The sequence below is a fragment of the Lactuca saligna genome, chromosome 4 (genome assembly GCF_052625555.1).
Source record: "Lactuca saligna cultivar CGN05327 chromosome 4, ASM5262555v1, whole genome shotgun sequence".
In the NCBI taxonomy this organism is placed as follows: domain Eukaryota; kingdom Viridiplantae; phylum Streptophyta; class Magnoliopsida; order Asterales; family Asteraceae; genus Lactuca; species Lactuca saligna.
The window spans coordinates 170,936,300-170,956,009 of NC_136420.1; the positions used below are offsets into that span (position 1 = coordinate 170,936,300).

A 19,710-nucleotide genomic window follows, 5' to 3' on the forward strand; every position below is an offset into this window, starting at 1 on the left:
AAAGGTGGTGACTTAGTACTCGAACAACGCTTCGATACTCTCAAAACAATTTCCTTCGATAAAACAACGAATTTTATCGAAAACCGGAACTTAATTGGAGCAGCGTTTCGAAACCGAAAGACACTTTTTCTCGGGACTCCGGGAGCCTCGGGGGCTAGGGGTTTTATCTAGGGCTTAGGGGGGTTTATAGCACTTAGAGAGAGAAAGTAGTGAGAGAAAGAAGGTGGAAATGAGTGAGAAATCCGGAACATCTCGCATGGCTTTTATAGGCGCCTGACTTCGGACTACGCTGGGCGTAGCCTTCGGTTACGCTGGGCGTAACTCCGGATAGGGTTGCCAGCTCGCACCAACTAGCTCGCACTTTGGACTTGGACGGATAAGAACCGAGGTACGCTGGGCGTACCGAACTCGGACGCGGGGCGTAAAGCGAAGGGCGATGCGTCGGTCATCGGATGCGAGACCGTGGGGAGCAAGGGAAGGCTAGGATCTTGCCACGTCATCACCAGCTTCGCAAATTGCACTCTCAACTTCTAAAAATCGTAACTTTCACATACAAACTCCATTTTCGACATTCTTTATATCCATGCGAAGGTGGGAACGTACTCTACAACTTTCGTTTAGACTCCCTCAGCTAATTTTGATTCGATTTTAAAATTTATATTATTAACAGGCCGAGACAGGATTGGTCCGTTAAATCCTCATAACTTCTTCATCCGAAGTCCGTTTTCACCCATCTTTTTCTCGTTACGCTACTCTTAACGAGATCTTCGATTCTCGTTCAGGTTGTGTCGGCTAAAAACCGCTCATCTAATATTCGAATTTCGGGTTGTACACTACTAATCCGAAACTTCGAAAAATCATAACTTCTTCATACGAAGTCAGATTTAGGCGTTCTTTTTATCGATGTTCTTAGTTTAACATATTCTACGACTTTCGTTTAGAATGCTAAGGCTAAATCTCGCTCTATCGTAAATTCACTATTTACGCTTCCCGGTATCGTACCGGTTCCGTCGCGAAACTTCAACGGGTCATAACTTATTCGTTATAACTCAGATTTCGGCGGTCTTTATAGGTACGGAAACCTTGTAACATATTCTACAACTTGGTTAAGATTATTTATTCTAAATAATCTTTTGTCGAAAAGTCGTTTTCGACACTTATTGTCTCTAAATTGACTATCCCGGATCTACAGACGTTACACATCACGGTCATGGGCCTCAAAGGCAGCGATCTTCTCGGGAGTAGTAGTGTTAACATCCACCTCTTGCAGCTCCTTGTCGAGGACATACTCCTTGTCCTCACAGCAGGTGACCATTTGTATGTTACGGATCCAATCATTAAATTGTTTCCGTCGAAGATCACCCTCCCACACAAATTCATGAGTAAGAATGAGTTGGAAGAGTTTGAACCGGAAGCGTTGTTCGGGTTATACATCTAAAAAACCCTCCATACTTATTGTTACATATTTAATTTTTATTGTTATATACTATTTATTTTAAAAATATTGTGTATGCCAAAAAACAAAAGAACAAAAATATAAGAGGTTATATAAAATATTTCATAAAACAAAAACATATATATTAATTAAAAAGTAAAGTTTAAAATTGATCAATATTTAAGTAATATTTATGAAATTATGGGTATTTTAAAAATAACGTTTGAAAAAATAATACAAACAAATATAAAAAATAAAATCGCTATTAAAAATAGGGAAAATGACTTATTAAGGTAATTAACTTTTCATTTTGTTCACATTTAGATAAATTTTTTTATATACATTTAATCATTTAATTTGTTAATTTGTTCGCATATTACCATTATCAACTGCTATAGCCAGGTACAATACTGATATATGAACATATTTAACAAGTTAAATGGTCTAATATGTAAAAAAAATAAAAAAATTATCTAAATGTGAACAAAGCAACAAAAATGATTACCATGATTCATATATATATATATATATATATATATATATATATATATATATATATATATATATATATATATATATATATATATATATATATTGATTTTGAACAAATTCATATTTGATTTTTACGACTCTATACCGATGAAAATAAGCATGGGTTTTGCCATTTGGGATGGGATTGAAACAACAAAATTCATTTATTTTATCCAATTTCAGGTTATTTACTTATTTAATGCAAAGCCTCGAATTGGAATCCATCCGGATATTGGAAACATAAAATTCTCATAAAAATAATTTCCTTTTTGGATCGGATATAAAACTTATACTATATTACAAGGATCGGTTTTGTAAATTACTGTAATTTTAGCGTCCAATCAATTAGTAAGGTGGTGTTTGTTTTTTCTAAAACCATTTCTAACCACTTATTGTTATGCCGTATAGCACACGCGCAACACTTGATCATTTACAGCTATTTGTTTTTTAGAAGACTTCTAACTTAAAAGCTGCTACGCGTGTGCTGTGTGGCGCAACACTAGACGATCTGCTTCAAACTTGTTCACATCTTACTTTAACTTATTGCAACAATCTGCAACGTTAAAAAACAAATAATGTTGTTTCATACTACAAATAATATTGTTTCAGCACTAGACGATCTGCTTCAAACCTGATCACATCTTACTTCAAAGTCGAAATGAAAACGACCAGGTCCCATCCTTGAATCTTAAAAATGCAAAACCTTTTCAGGTGAAGATATTCGCTTATTAATTAACTTGTGTAAATGCGTTGTTGGTTTTAAGATTGGAGGGAATGATGTCACACTCCCTCACAAAACCGTAGTGCCACATAGACCTCACGTAACCATTTACCAAAAAAATGTTGTTTCATATCACACACAAAGAGTGGTGCCACTATTTTGGTTTTTGTTTTTGTTTAATAAAAATTTGGATTTATAAGTCAAGAATAGATTGTGTCATTTCTAAACTGATAATGTAGAGAGAAGTTAAGCAGGGTTTTCTTTCTGTTCATGGTCCAAACCCCAGGGACCTATTATGCCAAATTTAGAAAATTGGATGTTACGGTGGCAAAACTGAAGCGCACCACCAAACATTGTAGGATCGAAGATGGTTTAATGCTTAGCACTCTCCCTCGTAAAAGCTCCCCTTTGACCACCTGCTGTTGCTCTCACCGTGTTGCCCCGAGCCGCGACGTAGGACACCAACACGCAGCACCTCCTCCAACCCCTTTCCATGTAAACGGCGCCTCGTCGTATCCCCTTTGAGTGCTTCTGCTTGTGACAATTGACACCCCGACGCCAGTCCACCGTACAATCACCGACATGTCCCACCAGTAACTAGTTCCCAAAAGCTAGAGCTCAATTTCGCAGCTTTTGTTGTTTAATTTCTAGATTTCATAATTATAGATCAAAGATGCACGTGTGGGGTGCCTTGCTCTTGGAATTTTTTCATACACACCAGTTGTTCGATGAAATGCCTCAGAGAGCAATGGACGTGTAACTATGTGTGTACTGCGTTTGCACAGTTTTATCCAAGAATATGAAGTCTTTACTGAAACCCAAGTGGCAAAATATCGTTATCTTGAATCGGAAGCATTTTTTGTTATATCACTACTCTACTTTTACCCCAACACCACCATCAAATGATCTTCAAAAGCTGTGCGATGTGGTTTCTCATGGGGTAGGCAGTCTAGACGACTTAGAAGCAACTCTTAACTCAGTCAACGTTTCCTTCTGCTCATCACTCATTACCCAAGTGCTTGATTCAAGTAAAAAAGAAGCACCCACAAGACGTCTCCTTAGATTCTTTTTATGGTCAGAAAAACATTCAGATGTTAGATTAGAAGACAAAGATTACAACCATGCTATCAGAGTCTTCGCTGAGAAGAAAGATTTCCTATCATTAGACATGTTAATCTCAAATCTTGGAAAACAAAACAGGTCTATGGAAACCTCAACATTTAGCACTGTATCCGAGACATTGGTGAAACTAGGAAGAGTAGATGAAGCATTGGGAATATTCAAGAACTTACACAAATTAAAATGCCCACAAGATAGCACCACAGTTAGTGCTATAGTCTCTGCTTTGTGCTCAAAAGGGCATGTCAAAAGGGCAGAAGGAGTCATTTATCACCATAAAGATAAAATCTCAAATGTAAAACTTGTTATTTACAAAAACCTACTTCACGGGTTATCTATTCAAGAAAATGTGAAAGAATCAAGAAGAATCATCAAAGACATGAAAGGTGCAGGAATCACTCCAGACCTTTTCTGCTACAACACATTTCTCACATGTCTTTGCAAGAAAAATTTGAAGTCCAATCCTTCTGGGCTTGTTCCGGAAGCATTGAATGTGATGATTGAAATGAGAAGTTACAAAATTGCCCCCACCACTTTAAGTTACAATATCTTGTTGTCTTGTTTGGGTAGGACTAGAAGAGTTAAAGAATCCTTACAAATTCTCAACACAATGAAAAAAACAGTGTGTTCATGTTCATGTTCATGTTCATGTGCTCCTGATTGGGTAACGTATTATCTTGTGGCAAGAGTGTTGTATTTGACAGGTAGATTTGGGAAAGGGAAACAAATGGTTGATGAGATGATTGAAGAAGGTTTGATTCCTGAAAGAAAGTTTTATTATGATTTGATTGGTGTTCTTTGTGGGGTTGAGAGAGTGAATTATGCACTTGAGTTGTTTGATTTAATGAAGAAAAGCTCGTTAGGTGGGTATGAAAAGGTTTATGATTTGTTGATACCAAAGCTTTGTAAAAATGGTGAATTTGAAAAGGGGAAAGAGCTTTGGGATGAGGCAATGAGTATGAATTTGAAACTTGAGTGTTCGAGTGATGTTTTGAATCCTTTGATCACAAAAGTGTTTAAGCCAATGAGGAAGGTGGAAGATGAAGTTAAGATTGTAGAATCCGATAAAGTGAAAATTGGAGGAAAAAAAGTGAAGGGGAAGAAGTTGTTTATCAGTAATAAAAATGGTAGGAAATTAATAGTGCATAAGAAGGGTAAAAAGAAACGAGCTTCCATGAAAATCAATAAAACAGAAGCTACTAAGATAAAGTCCAACAACTAATTAATATATTTCTTATATGATATTTATTTTGTTACTTCTATCATTTTTGTAAACAATTAATATATTTCTTATATGATTGTCCTTGACGTTGTTACGTTTATTATATAGTGAACGTTTTTCTAGTTCTACAAGAACTCATAAGAATTGAGCAACAACAGTTCCCTTCGAAGCAACCCACTTTTATCTCACATGGGTGATCATAACATAATAATTTAAAGCTAATGATCATTAAATTTTTAAATAATCATCATCTATATAAGATTAACCTCCACCGTTTTATATCATAGGAACGTGTTGGTGTTGACCCCTACAATGATCCAATTATGTTATATGCAACTAAGTAAATACTATCTAATAACTATTTGGTCACTTCACTTAAATTGATAATATTAATGCAACTTGAGAGTAGTTGTCTAATGGTATCATGTATTCTGTGTATGTGTCAAGACTTATCATTATACATAACAATGTATGCTCATCAAACTACTGATTGACTATTACAACTTATGCATATTGTAGGGATATTTAGCCCATCTTGAAGTTAAAACTATTGGAAATATGTTCATGGTGACAAGTTAGTGACTTTCCATAATTAGTAGAGAGGGTTATATGTAGGTTATGTTGTTAGTAGAGTAAAGTTAAAACTATTGGAAATATGTTGGAAATGTGTTCAACTTTACATTCTTATCCTTTATGTTTAACATTTTGGATCATTATCATTTACTTACTACCATGGAAAGAATCGCAGGATTCTTGAATATGTTCGTTTTCATCTTTCAACATCCCTACAATTCAATTTGGGCTTGCATGTATAGTTCTGAATAAATTATTGAGTTTTAGTTTTCTTTGAAAGTTTCTTGGTTTCGTCGCTCTTCTACTTAAGCACATGACTAATCCATTAAAGATTGTGCCAAAAACACGTGGTGAGGTGTTGAAATTTGGCTTTTGAAATCGGCATTCTTTTTTATGTTGTACAATTGAATCCTAATAAACATGCCTTGCAAACTCTGTCCACCGGTGCTCGATGTAATGCCACTATGTCAGTTGAAAGAATCACTTTGTGAACATTCTGTAAGGTTCTTGATGCAGGAGAGGTGATAGCTAGCGTCTTCTTGTTTTCTGCAAGAAAACCAAGCAAAAGGGTGATTACTTCTAAATTAGATAGGTGATGGTAGCCTCGATAAATTCTTTATTCCCACATAGAACTTCTCAAACATCATCAAATATATGTAAATAAATACTCTTTAAAGGTTATTTGGTGAGAAGAACACTACTTTTTCATGCCCTATAAACATTTTGACTAAATCTTATGGCACACAAAATATGCTTGATTATGTTATTTTACATTTTCTCATCTCTTTAACTATATCCAAGAGATGGAGATAATTATCATATGATTTACCTGAATAATGTATTTTTTTTGAAGTATAGCAAAGAGATGTCGAATTTCTAAGTAGGCTTTTAGTTGATTTGAAGAAGGTCTCAAAAAAATGCCTTTTGGTCTTGCTTAAGGATGTAAAGAACATAATCAACCCATCCCCAAGCTAGAATGTCCTTGTGAGACGATTTTGAATATCACAAGAAGATTTGAAAAAATAAAACATGGACAAGTCGATCATTTGTTAATTTATTAATAGAAAGTAAATTTTTGTAAGATGATGAACAAGAACATAAAAAAGATAAGTTTTTTTTTTTTTTTTTTTTTTTTTTTTTTTTTTTTTGGCACGGTTGAACGATATGAGAGATATGGAGAATATTACCATTACCAAAAGCAATACTATACATGCTTAAATAGGGTTTGGAAGTGTCAAGAGTCGACGAGGAAAATTGTTGGGTTATAAGCCCTCAAAAGAAACATATAATCAAAACTCATAACACAAATAGGAGAAACCTATCTAATCAGATCTAGGCAACTAATAAAATGAAAATGAGAGAGATAGAAAAACATACACTTGTGTTCTTTGGTTTCTTTGTTTTCAATAGTTAATTGGACTTTGAGGATCCAATGAAGAATCCCTTTTTTGTGATCACATCTAAGAAGTAAACAACAGACTAGAAAATACCCTAAATGAAAGCACACCAAAAATCAGAACAATCTGAATCTGGAATTGCACTACATGGTGCGTGGGATGAGTTACTCAACACTTAGAGGAGCTTTTAGGGTTTTCTGGATTTTCGAAGGCACCACCGAAATTTCAAGGGTTTTGATTAATTTCTCTAACTACTAAATCTAGGTATTTGTTACGCCCACAGATTCGAGCTAGTCAATTAAATAGAATAAACTATAACAATGACTTTTTATAGAAGGTTATTTAGGATAAATAACTTCAACCAAAGTTATAGTGTATGTGACAAAGGGTCCATATGTAACGCCCGTGTTTCTGGGCTAAAAGCATTAATAAAGTTGTAATAGTCTAGGTCAACCGTTGTAACACATTTTGAAGTAATAAATAGGAATTATGTGAATATTATGTGAATTATATGCTTATTTGTTTAATTAATTATGATTTAATTAATTAATAATGAAAATAAGCCTTTAAAATAAATATTAGAAAAAAAGCCGATATCTTTTAAGAAAGTTGTAGTGGCTGAAACAAGGATTCCAGAGATATAAAGAACGCCGAAATCCGAGTTATAACGAAGAAGTTATGACCTGTCGAAGTTTCGCGACGAAACCGGCACGACACCGGGAAGCGTAAAAAGTGAATTTTGCGATAAAGTGCTTTTTAGCTTTAACAATCTAAACGAAAGTCATAGTATTCGTTAAACCAAGAATTTTGATAAAAAGAACGCCCAAATCTGACTTCGTATGAGGAAGTTATGATTTTTCTAAGTTTTAGTTTAGCAGTAGACAGCTAAATACTCGAATTTAAGATCGAGCGAAATTTAGCCGACACAACCTAAACAAGAATCGAAGGTCTCGTCAATAGTAGTACAACGGTAAAAAGACTAACGAAAACGGATGTCGGATGAAGAAGTTATGAAATTTTAATGGATTTTTCTGTCCCGGTCTGTTAAAAATAATAATATTAAAATTAAAGTCAAAATTAGCCGACGAAGTCTAAACGAAAGTTGTAGAGAATGATTTTAGCTACGCGTGCATATAAAGAACGTAAAAAACGAAGCTCGTATGCGAAAATTATGGATTTTAGATGTCTGGGGATCAAAATTCGAAATTTTTTGCATGAACAGTAGCCGCCACGTCACCTCGCACGAAGCTGCTGCGTCACCGAGGATGTGGCCGAATCCGGATCTGACGTGTGTCGCTATTCCCTCGGACCAAAGCCTCGGCCAATCAGAAGCCGCCTCGTAGCCACCGCGTGTCCGAGTCTCGCAGGGCCACGTCCGAGCTTCGTAGCTCGCCTCCGTGTCTCGCCTCGCACCAACCACCTGTCTCGCTCCTTCGCTGCCACGTCTCCCTTCCGTGTCCGAACCTCGCAGGTGCTACGTAGAATCTTCTCAGCCACGAAGACCTCGGCCTCACACCCTATAAATAGGGGGGGCTGCGAGATCTCCCGACTACTTTTGGAAATTTGACATTTTTCACCCCTAAACTTATATTTTAACTATTTTGACTTCCCCCGAAGCCCCGGTATCATTTTTAAAGCCCGGAATACATCCCGAAGTGCCCGAAAACCCGGAAAATTTTATCTTTTCGGTTTTGAAGCTCAAACTCTCGCAGAGCCCGGTTTCTCAATAAAACTCCTGGTTTTATCAGAAACGATCATTTTAAGGAACGAATTGCTGCCCGATTATCATCAAATCAAGTGAGTGTATAGTTACTTTCATCTTACACATAGATATGAAGTATTTTCTATAAAATACGTGTTATGCGTAATTATATTGATTGTTTATTTGAGATGATTGTTGAATACAATGTTTTATACAAGTTATAAACTGTATATGTATTTTATCTACAAATATGTTGGGTAAAACATGGGTAGACGAAATAGTTGATGTGTGTTAAAATGATGAGAGGCGTCGTTGTTGTTGTTGTTCCAGTCATCTAGCGGATTATGGATGACGACCACAGACTCTTCTAGACAGTCCAGTGGAACACTAGCAGGCTCGCAACCTGTAGGTGTTGTGAACGATGTGTTCACTGATGTACTCCATCCCCCTCATGGTTGCCTTTAGGAAATTTATTGTTGAGGAACCCCCTTAGCAGTAGTGTTCATCCTGATGATAAAATCCTTAGACTATGTTCCTTGTATAGGTGTTTAGGGACGTAAAGTGAGGATAACGGGAATAGGTAATCAGGGTTATTGTTAGTTGATGAAATTAATAAATTTATTGTTGATCGATGAAATTAATAAATTTATTATTATTTGTAGGTTGAAAACCCTATATGCTCACCAGGCTCCCAAGCCTGACCCACTCAGCTTACTGTTTCACAGGTAGTGGACTCAGAGCATAATTATGATGATGATGAGGGACTTTTGGATTATAGGCCATTAGTTGTAAATAACTATGGTAAGGCTTATAATGTACTGTTTATACTTATGTACTGTATTGAACATGACATCCCGAGTCTTTTAATGAAATACATTTCTAAGGAAATGCTTTTGATAAATCTTTATCATATTATTGTTTTGGGACAAATTCCGCAATTCTTTTATTAAAAGGTTACTCTGATTTTAAAATAAAGTATAAACAAAACCGGTCTTTTCTGGCCGTGAAATTGGGGATGTCACACCATACATATAAAGAATGCTGAAATCCGACTTCGTATGAAGAAGTTATGTTTTTCGAAGTTTAGCGATTAAACCAACACAACTCTATGTATCGTAAAATTGAATTTTTGATAGTTTAATTTTTAACCTAAATGATCTAAAATAAAGTCATAGTAATCGTTAAACCAAGATCGTGCATGTAGAGAACATCCAAATCTGACTTCGTAAGAGGAAATTATGATTTTTTGAAGTTTCAGAGCAAAGTGTGCGACATTTTAAAAATCTGGAAATTCATGTGTGTGTGCAAAGTGTGCTGCATGCACCAATGACGTAGCACTATCTGGGGGCGACATGTGGCAGGTTTGGATGCCCCTCTCTCTTCCGAGACAAGGCGACATGTCCCATGGAAATGACGTCATTTGGCACCATGAAATGGTGACACGTGATGGTTTCTAGAAGTCTAGGACGCGAATGAACAAGCAAACAACATGTGTCAGGAGGCTAGAAGAGCTAGCAAGGCAAGAGTGCGCAACGCGCCTCTTGTCCCTGCGTGACGCGCCCTCCGTGTCCTTTAAATAGATGTTCCTTCTTGGCCATTTTTCACACAACATTTCATACCCTTTCTCTCTAGATCAATTTTCCTCTCTTAGGAACTGATTTTCATAGCTTTTGGAGTGTTACTAACAAAAGCCTTGAGATTCTTGGGAGCCCACCGACTAGTAGCTATCAGTCCAGAATTCTGCCATTGAAAATTTCTGAATTTTGGTCGGGCATAATCTCTATAAGTTAAGCTACACTCTATCACTTTTAGTGTAACTTACATTTATAGTCATAAGCCGTTATTATGAACCTATAAATAAGATTTATTAGTAATTTCACGTTGTCATATTGGTTTATCTTATTATGGGAGAGGTGTCTAGAATGGATACATTGGATTGGCTGTTGGAGTTTAGAAAAGTTATTATGCTGAAATGATCTTGCTTCCCAACCGTCTTTCCTGGTTGATCCTTACTTGATAGATCATCATGTAGACATTGGGATTAGTGAGGATCTAGACTATTATTAGTCTCCAGGATCATTAGACTAAAACTCTATATTAATTATACTTAGGTCATGTCAAAAAATATCTAAGGTATTAGGCGAAACTCTACCCAGATCATCAGTCACCCACCTAAGTCAAGTGAGTGCATAGTCCTTTTCATGAACATGATTTAATACGAGTATTAATTAAAGTATTTAATATTTGTTGGAAGTCATCTGTGAATTATGTGCTTATTTTCTGGATTATATGTTAGGATATATAATATCTTATGTGCAAACCATATATGGTTCTATTTTATGATTAAATAGATAACATCGTATAATAGTATTAAAAGTAGCATTTCTAAGAAAATAAAAGAATAATAATACCTAATGCTCTATAGGGTTTATAAGTACACTAGAATTAGGTTGGTGTCACCCAAGAATAGAGTTGGTATTAATGTTGGTTACAGACACTGTAATCTAGTCTAAGGATAAACTTAGAGTCATGGAAGACACTTAAATCAATTCAATTTGATATTAGGTAGTCTCATTAGGATAATGTGTGCAACCTAGGAATGGAGAGTAAAGTTATCTTCCATGATACTATCAAGTGTCAATGTATGGTAGCTCCGTACAGGATGACCAAATATGGTGGGTCCCTGTAACATCCTATTTCGGTCCATTCTATGATTCATGTTCATGGGTTGGAAATCGATTCCATAAAAGCTTTGAGTCCTTAAGGAGGTGAAGTTAGTCCTTGAGAAGGGGGTATTGATGTTTGGGGAGATCAAACCTTTGAATTGTATTTTGGGCCGAAGAGTAGAAAAAGGAATATCTTAAGTTGGGTCCTTGCATGAAAAATGAATTTTGTTTGAGAAGTTTTTAGTCCAAGATAGCTAGATAATATTGTGGGATTTTTCATCACCATTCCGTGGATATAAAGAACATCAAAATTGGAGTTAGAACGAAGAAGTTATGGTAGTTTGAAGTTAGGAGGGTTTTTAGGTTGAGAGGTGATCGTGGAGTCTAACCTAGTACGTTAGGCATATGTAAGCTAATGCCAAAGCCTAATTTTTAGGGTTTCGCCCCTATTTAAACACATTATCTCACCCTTTGACCTCCCATAATCATCCTCCTCTCCCTTTAAGCCATAATATCAAACCCTTGCCTTGAGAGTGAAGATCTTGGAGTCTTTGGTCATTTGTGCATGCTTGTTGAGGAAGAAGGTCTTTGAAGAAGGTGGTGTTGCTTGCAAGCTTGTGGATCCAGAAACTCCTTTATCTTGTGCATCTTTTTAAGGTATGAATTCCATACCTTGTTAATTTTCTTTCTAGATCTCTCTAGATGGGTATTTATGAACTTTTTTCCCAAAAGCTTGGACCTATGTGAGTATGATGTACTCTAGAGGTTCTTGGCTGACCTTTTAGATGTTCTTGAGTGCCTTGATCCATAAAAATGGTTTTTTGGTCGTTTCCTTTGTCCCATGCATGAGTTAAGTAACCTTGAGTGTTGTTGAAGTTAGATTTTTGAGGTTTGATCCCTCTTTAGTCAGCAAAGACTTAAAGTCAGAGACTTTATGGGTTAAGACATTATTTGGGATCAGATCTAAGAAGTGGACTTAGTGACTTAACCATTTAATCCCTTAATGATGAGTTTGGGTTGTTGTGGAATATGTTAGGCGTACCCAACTCGTATGCATCACATACTGGCCAAAGGTGGAGTACGTTGGTCGTAGATTGAGTATGCAGAACATACTAAGTCGTTGGTCTACGGTTGACTTTTGTTGACCTGATAACTTTAAGTCAACTATGGATAGACTTGGGAATTATTTGGGGAAAAATGGACTTTTTCCCATTCTTGGAATAATTGGATCATTCCTCTACTAATATCTTAATTATTGATTAGGTTTGTATTTTTCATTAGCTGGTGCGAGATTATCCGGTTCAGCGACCCGGGCAGTTATTTGGTTACTAGTGGATTGAGGTGAGTCTACTCCCTGTGATGTGTGTCCATGAGACTCTTGCATGCTTGTATGAGCCTGTATGGTAATATATATATATATATATATATATATATATATATATATATATATATCCATGAGACTCTTGCATGCTTGTATGAGCCTGTATGGTAATATATATATATATATATATATATATATATATGTGTGTGTGTGTGTGTGTGTGTGTGTGTGTTGACTAGATGGGTCTTACTTGTTATTGCTATGATATGTGATATTGTGTACTGAGACTGCTGATAGTCTCCAGGGGTGCTGATAATCCACCAGGCGTGTTGTTTGCCTATTGGGACTGTTGATAGTCCCCATGGTTGTTGATAACCCATAGTTGTTTATTTGTGATGTAATGTATGAGGTATTTTGGGGAACTCATTAAGCTCTGTGCTTACGATTTATGGTTTACATGTTTAAGGTTTTCTTATATTAAAGGAGGGGCACAGCTTAATTGCATTGCAGCAATGGGGGACTTGTGTACATGATAACTTTTGAATGATACTCTAATAAATGTTTTAAGATATTGTAGTTGTGATTTGAATAAACACTTAAAGTTTTAATTGAAAATTTTAGGTTGAAATTTAGGGAGTTACAAGTTGGTATCAGAGTCTTGTTTTGAGGGATTCAGGAATACTCTAGGGTGTACTTGAATTAAAACCGAGGAGTTGGTAAAATTTTCTAAGAAAGGTTTTAAGTAAAAAGGGGTGTGATGCGTGCAATCAACTGAGCTTAAGTTAGTATTTCACAAAATACACATATGTGTTTTATGACTGATGTTTGATATGAGTATATGAGAATTGCATGCTAGATTAGGGCTAAGTATATGCTTATTGTTTCATGGTAGGATACCTGATTAGGAGAGTTGCCTTTATGCCTGTTGTGTGAGTTGGTAGTGATACATGCTAGTGACTAGAGATCATCATGAGCTTCTGAAATAGGAGTGCTTATTTATGTGATGTTATTAGTTCTTAATGCTTGAATGTTGCTTGTTTTGTGCTTTGTAGGACTCAAATTGATGTAAGTTAGCTATCTCATGAATATGTTAAGTTACATGTAATAAGGGTTAAATAATCTTAGAGTAGTTGACTTGGCCTTATTGCATAACTCTCATTTGAGTCTAACCATTGTAGGGTTGAGTCTTTTAGTCGAAGGATTATCTAAGTTTTGTTGCATGTAATTCGATTTTTGAAGTAGTTAACTAAAATTAGTAGAGGTCCTTAAGCAACTGATAGCAGGGTGAAGTAGGAATCCTAGGAGAGACTAGAAAGCACTTTAGTGACAGTGATCCGCTATTTAGCAGATTTTGGAGGGTATCATTAATAAAGAAGTTACTTAGAGGATTCAAGATGATTCTAAGGAAAGTACGGATAGGTGTGGAATGTAGTATTGGGCCCGTATTACTGGAAGCACAAGATCCATACTCGAAATCAAGGAAAGTCCTGAAAATTCTAAGGAACTGGTTGAGGGTAGGAACATGGTTTGGCACCATGAATTTGTTGTAGCATTTTGGGTATTATCAGCTGCTTTCTAGTTATGGTTGTTCGGGAAGAAGACAGGTTGGGTGATTGTTTGGGCCTTAGTAGCCATGTCAATTGGGGTTGAATGGTGTAGACCTGGATGAGTAGTTAATTTCAAGGTCTTGAGGTCCTTACTTGAAGTAGTGTCATTCTGAGTCGTGGGACTCAATGAGGGAGCAAGGGATGAGCAGCTTGAGGATGGAAGTCTTGAGTTTGACTGATCAGCTGATGGCTTATGCTATCATCTTATATGATGAGGATTTTGTTCCTCCCATTTCCTATGTTACCGGGAAAGAGTGACCGAGTGTAGGATTGTAGAGATCAGAAGATGAGCCAGTGAGGGAAACTGGATGGTTGCGGTACCCGAGACAAAGGTGGAAATGCATGATAAGATTCTTATGGTTTGATCGTCTCGAGAAAATTTCATATGTGGAAGGAGTGTCATTTCATGGATACTGTATAAGATGAGGACCAGGGGTATGCTTTCCTTGAGTTCAGTTAGAGTGCATCCTGACAGGTTGTTCAAGATGATCAAGAAAAGTGAATCGGGAATGACAACTTTCATTGTATCTTGACTATGAGGATGATGCCTCATGTTCCATGATTACGTCTCGCCATAGAGTGAAGATCAGGGAATCAGAGGCGAAGTTTGTGGTAGTCCAATTGTTCTTAGATAGAGAATCGGTTCTATGAATAGGCTATTAGAGTTATTGCTTGTGCAAATGCATGGGATTCTTTAAGATAGAGGCAGTTAGGTTTGGGTAATTTTCGAGGTCCCCATCTGAGATTCAGAATGTCTTTGAGTTGCTGGGTCTTTATCTGGTAAATTGTCTTGCATTGTGTTATACATTCCAAGATTCAGGAATTGTATATATCTGGATGAGTCGGTTTGAAGTGTGGGTTGTCTGGAACTTCAGTTGGTGATAGTTCAAACCCAAGTGGTGGAGAACAAGACATGCTACTTGAAAGATCATTGATCTGTTTGAGTCCACAGTTTCAGAATAATGCATTATAGGGATTTGCGAGGCTTTGGTTCAAGAGGTGGTCAATACGGGGAGTAAAGCAAGTTAACCTTTGTTGTATGAGCTCAAGAATGCACAATTCGTTTTAACAACAAGAAGTTATTAGTCACGAAGCTAGTTGTAGTCAGTGGTTCTTTTGGGTTCGCTAGTGTTTTGGTCATAAGTCATTTGGGTCACTTGGGTTAAATATCGGTGTTGAAGGATTCGTTAGCATGGTATATATTGCTACATATAGTCTAAGATAAGCAGTGGCTTATCTGTTAATCAACTTTAGGGTTCGATAGATGTAGTTATGAATGAGTTTAGTTCAGTGGAAAACTTCGGATTATCAAATTGCTGTCAGTGCTTTCTTGAACACTGGTTGTTCTTGTTCATCGTCAATGTTTAAGGATGATTCAAAGGTTTTTGAGTTGTATAATTAGAGGTCAATGATCATGACAACCAATCTTCATGTTCTGTTATGGTATATCATGGCTTCTAGGTATGTTACCCTGAATTGCTAGATTGTGGAATTATGGTCTATAGCAGACTCAGGCTTGTTTTGGTAGTACGAAGAACATTAAAGTGATTATCTATATGTTCCAATTGTGGGTCTTTTGGGTTCCTTTTCGTCAATTAGGATTGTAAAAGGATGTCGAATTGTATCAAGGGAAGGTACTTTGGATACGACAATCTTCGACGAGAGTAGTAAAGTGCTTCATCTGGTTTGGGGTGTAAGCACCTGATTAGCTGATATCGTTTGATCATGGGATCTGAGTACAGTAAGCTCAACATGGTGGTGATTGGGTAGGAAGATTGTGGGATGGCTAGGTAATCCAATCATTATGAAGTTATTAGATTGTGGATGAATCCAAGTCAGGGTTAGTCACTTGGGGTTGCCGGGGATAGTTCCAAGTGCGAGCCATTTTAGAAATTGTGCCTATGTTAGAGTTTTGGATCAATATAGCTGGAGGCAATGCTAGGGTTCCTTAATGTTGTAAAGAAACCAGGACATGTCAAGATTGTTAGTGTGGATCATACTAGCGTGTGGCCGTAGGGGCCATGAACAACTAATTGGGTGGTGCGGATAAGATACTGTAAAAGGCCAGTTAACATGTTATCATCCTAAGTCAACTAGAGAGCCAGTTCTGGTTGCAAGAGGGTTGAAGGTTAAGCAAGGAATGGTGTTCTTTGGAGGTGATGTAAGATTGTGGAGTAGCAGTCGCACTCACCAAGTTAGTGTGTGGTTGTAGAAGTGATGTAAGACTGCGGATCAGCTGTAGCATTCACCAGGGTAATGTGCGGTCGTAGAAGTTATGTAAGATTGCAGAGCAACTATAACATTCATTGGGTTAGTGTGAGATCGTAGGAATGATGTAAGACTACAGAGCAGCCATAACATTCACCAAGTTAGTGTGTAGGTAGTGGAAGTGATGTAAGACCACAGAGCAGCTGTAGCATTCACCACGTTAGTATGCGGTTGTGGAAGTGATGTAGGATTGCAGAGCAGCCGTAGCATTCACCAGGTTAGTATGCAGTTGTAAGAGTGATGTAAGACTACAGAGCAACTATAGAATTGACTAGAATAGGATGCGGGTGTGGAAATTTTATAAGACTATAGAGCAGCCATAACACTCATTAGGTTGGTAGGTGGTGGTATCAGTGATGGAAATCTATGACTTGGCCCTTGGAATTCTATAGGATGATTTAGATCATCACAAGGTTGGGTGAAGGGTTGTGCGTGGGATTCAACATTTGTAATACTTGGAAAATCATAGTTTAGCTTGGAGCCAAATGTGATGTGAGTACTCGGTTCTGTTTGTAGCCATCGTTGGGGTTGGGAGATCAAACCTTTGAATTGTGTTTTGGGATGAAGAGTAGAAAAGGAAAGTCATAAGTTAGGGCCTTACATGAAATATGGAGTTTGTTTGAGAAGTTTTTAGTCCAAGATAGCCAGATAATATTGTGGGGCTTTTCATCACCTTTTCGTGGATATAAAGAATGTCAACATTGGAGTTAGAAGGAAGAAGCTATGGTCATTTGAAGTTAGGAGGTATTTTAGGTTGAGCCTAGTACATTGGGCGTATAGGGTATATGCTTATACACCCAACATACTAGGCGAGAGGTGATTGCGAAGTCTAGCCTAGTAAGTTGGGCATATTAGGAGTACGTTGGTTGTACGCAAGCTAATGCCAAACCCTAATTTTAAGGGTTTCACCCCTATTTAAACACATTATCTCACCCTTAGACCTCCCATAATCAGCCTCCACTCCCTTTAAGCCTTAATACCCTATCCTTGAGAGTGAAGATATTGGAGTCTTTTGGTGATTTTTTTTTTCATTCTTGTTGAGGAAGAAGGCCTTTCAAGAAGGTGGGTTAAGAAATTATTTAGGATGACTTAAAGTCATGCGATGGCTTAAAGTCAGAGACTTTATGGGTTAAGACATTATTTTGGATCAAATATGAGAAGTGGACTTAGTGGCTTAACCATTTAAGCACTTAATGATGAGTTTGGGCTGATGTGGAGTACATTGGTCGTACCCAGCTCATACACAACGTATACTGGCTAAAGGTGGCATACACTAGATGTAGATTGAGTATGCATGGCATACTCAGTCGTTGGTCCGCCGTTGACTTTTGTTAACCTATTGAATTTAGGTCAACTGTATATTGGCTTGGGACTTATTTGGGGTAAAAAGGTCTTTTGCCCATTTTTGGAATGATTCGATCATTCGTGGGGTAATATCTTAATTAATGATTAAGGTTGTATTTACTATTAGTTGGTTCGAGATTATCCAATTCAACGATCCGAGTAGTTATTTGGTTACCATAGGATTGAGGTGAGTCTTCTTCTTGTGGTTGTGAGTCGAAGGCACCAATACGGGCTCACTAAATTGTTGGTACTAGTTTCAATAAGGAATTATTGAACTTGAATATTAGTTATTAACAAACACAAATTTTTTGCATTAATGATAGAAATCATCTTTGACTTGAGAAATGTGAAATCTCTCATTGATGAGTTCTCCTTAATGGTTTCTGGCAAACCCATCAACTACCAAGATGCTATATGAAATCTTGAATTTGATAAATGAAGAAGAGTCATGAACATTGAGATTTAATCCATGTGTAATAATAAAGTATGACCTTGATTAAAATTCGTTTATATAGCAAGGCTAGCAGGAGTATGGGATTCTTTTAGAAATAATACATGCACATATATCATATGCATTTAGCAAGGCTTCTTATAAAAGGGTTTTATCTACTCGTGTCATTGACTATGGTCCTTATCATACTCATGACCTTGACTATGATCAAACCTTTTCACAAGTAGCTATGATTAGATCAACAAGGATATTATTTACTATAACTTCATATTCTTAATATGAGATATAGCAAATAGATTTCAAGAAAGACCGTTTTTCTTAATAGACATCTACTAGAAGACATTTATATAGCTTAGCCTAGATGTTTTCTTAATCCATGTCATCCTAACAAAATTTGTAATGCTTAAGGTCCACTTGTGGATATAAAGTAAACATCTCAAGGTTAGAGTAGTCATTTTAATATGAAGATACAAGGTATGGTTTTAAATAAAAATGAAAATAACATGTGTGTTTATTAGGAACCAGTGGGAGGATAGTGATATTCCTAATCTTGTATAAGTAAGACATACTTAATCATTTTAAATAACATCCGAACTATGCAAGGTTGTTTCTCCTTGACTCAGAAAGTGTTTATAAAATAAAAGACTTAGGAATAACAAAATACATTCCTTGAATGTAAAATCTATAGAGATATATAAAGATAAATGTTGAAAGTTTTAAATTCTATGCATGAATTAACAATATCTTGAAGGAGGTCAAAATACAAGATTCTTTTCGAGGATTCTTGGCATTGTCACATGACACCATTTTAAGTATGTCTCAAAACGACCTAGCACATAGGTTCGAACTAGGTGAAATGACTTATATTCCATTTTCTTGGCAAATGAATCCATCATTTATGTAACGTCCCAAAAAAATAAGACCCAAAAATTTCATTTTTAAATTATAAAACCAATATCTCAACAACATAATCATAAAAGTCCAAGTAAAACAAATGTATGAGTCATCATATCATATTAGAGACCAAAACCAGATAATTCTTCAAATGAGAGGTCTCACACTACAATGGTTAGACTCAGAAAAGAGCTTCACAATAGAGTTAAAACCTAACCCCCTAAAATTATTTATTTTTTGTAATATGTAACTTAGCATATTCGCTTACTAGTTAGATGAAGCTAGTGAGAACTCCTAAAAAAGCACAAAGAAAGCAGCATTCAAGCATCAATTAATCAGAACCAAGCATAACCTAATCAGGCCACCCTATCACTGAATGATCTGTAGTAGCATGCAAATATAAAAACCCATACAATAGGCATACAAAGTCATATCTCTTAGCATTCTATCATGCAAACA

General features: G+C 36.5%; 1 protein-coding gene across 1 annotated transcript; it reads left to right on the plus strand.

The window, feature by feature from the left end:
• Positions 1-3,001: 3,001 nt before the first annotated feature.
• On the plus strand, positions 3,002-5,114 carry LOC145043077 (Pentatricopeptide repeat (PPR) superfamily protein). Its single transcript, XM_078991619.1, has one exon. The coding sequence runs from the start codon at positions 3,487-3,489 to the stop codon at positions 5,026-5,028; it is 1,542 nt and encodes a 513-aa protein (XP_078847745.1). The 5' UTR covers positions 3,002-3,486; the 3' UTR covers positions 5,029-5,114.
• Positions 5,115-19,710: the final 14,596 nt, after the last annotated feature.

Bases quoted from the DNA above. Each gene is read 5' to 3' on its own strand.
- LOC145043077 (XM_078991619.1), top strand. From the start codon at position 3,487: ATGAAGTCTTTACTGAAACCCAAGTGGCAAAATATCGTTATCTTGAAT.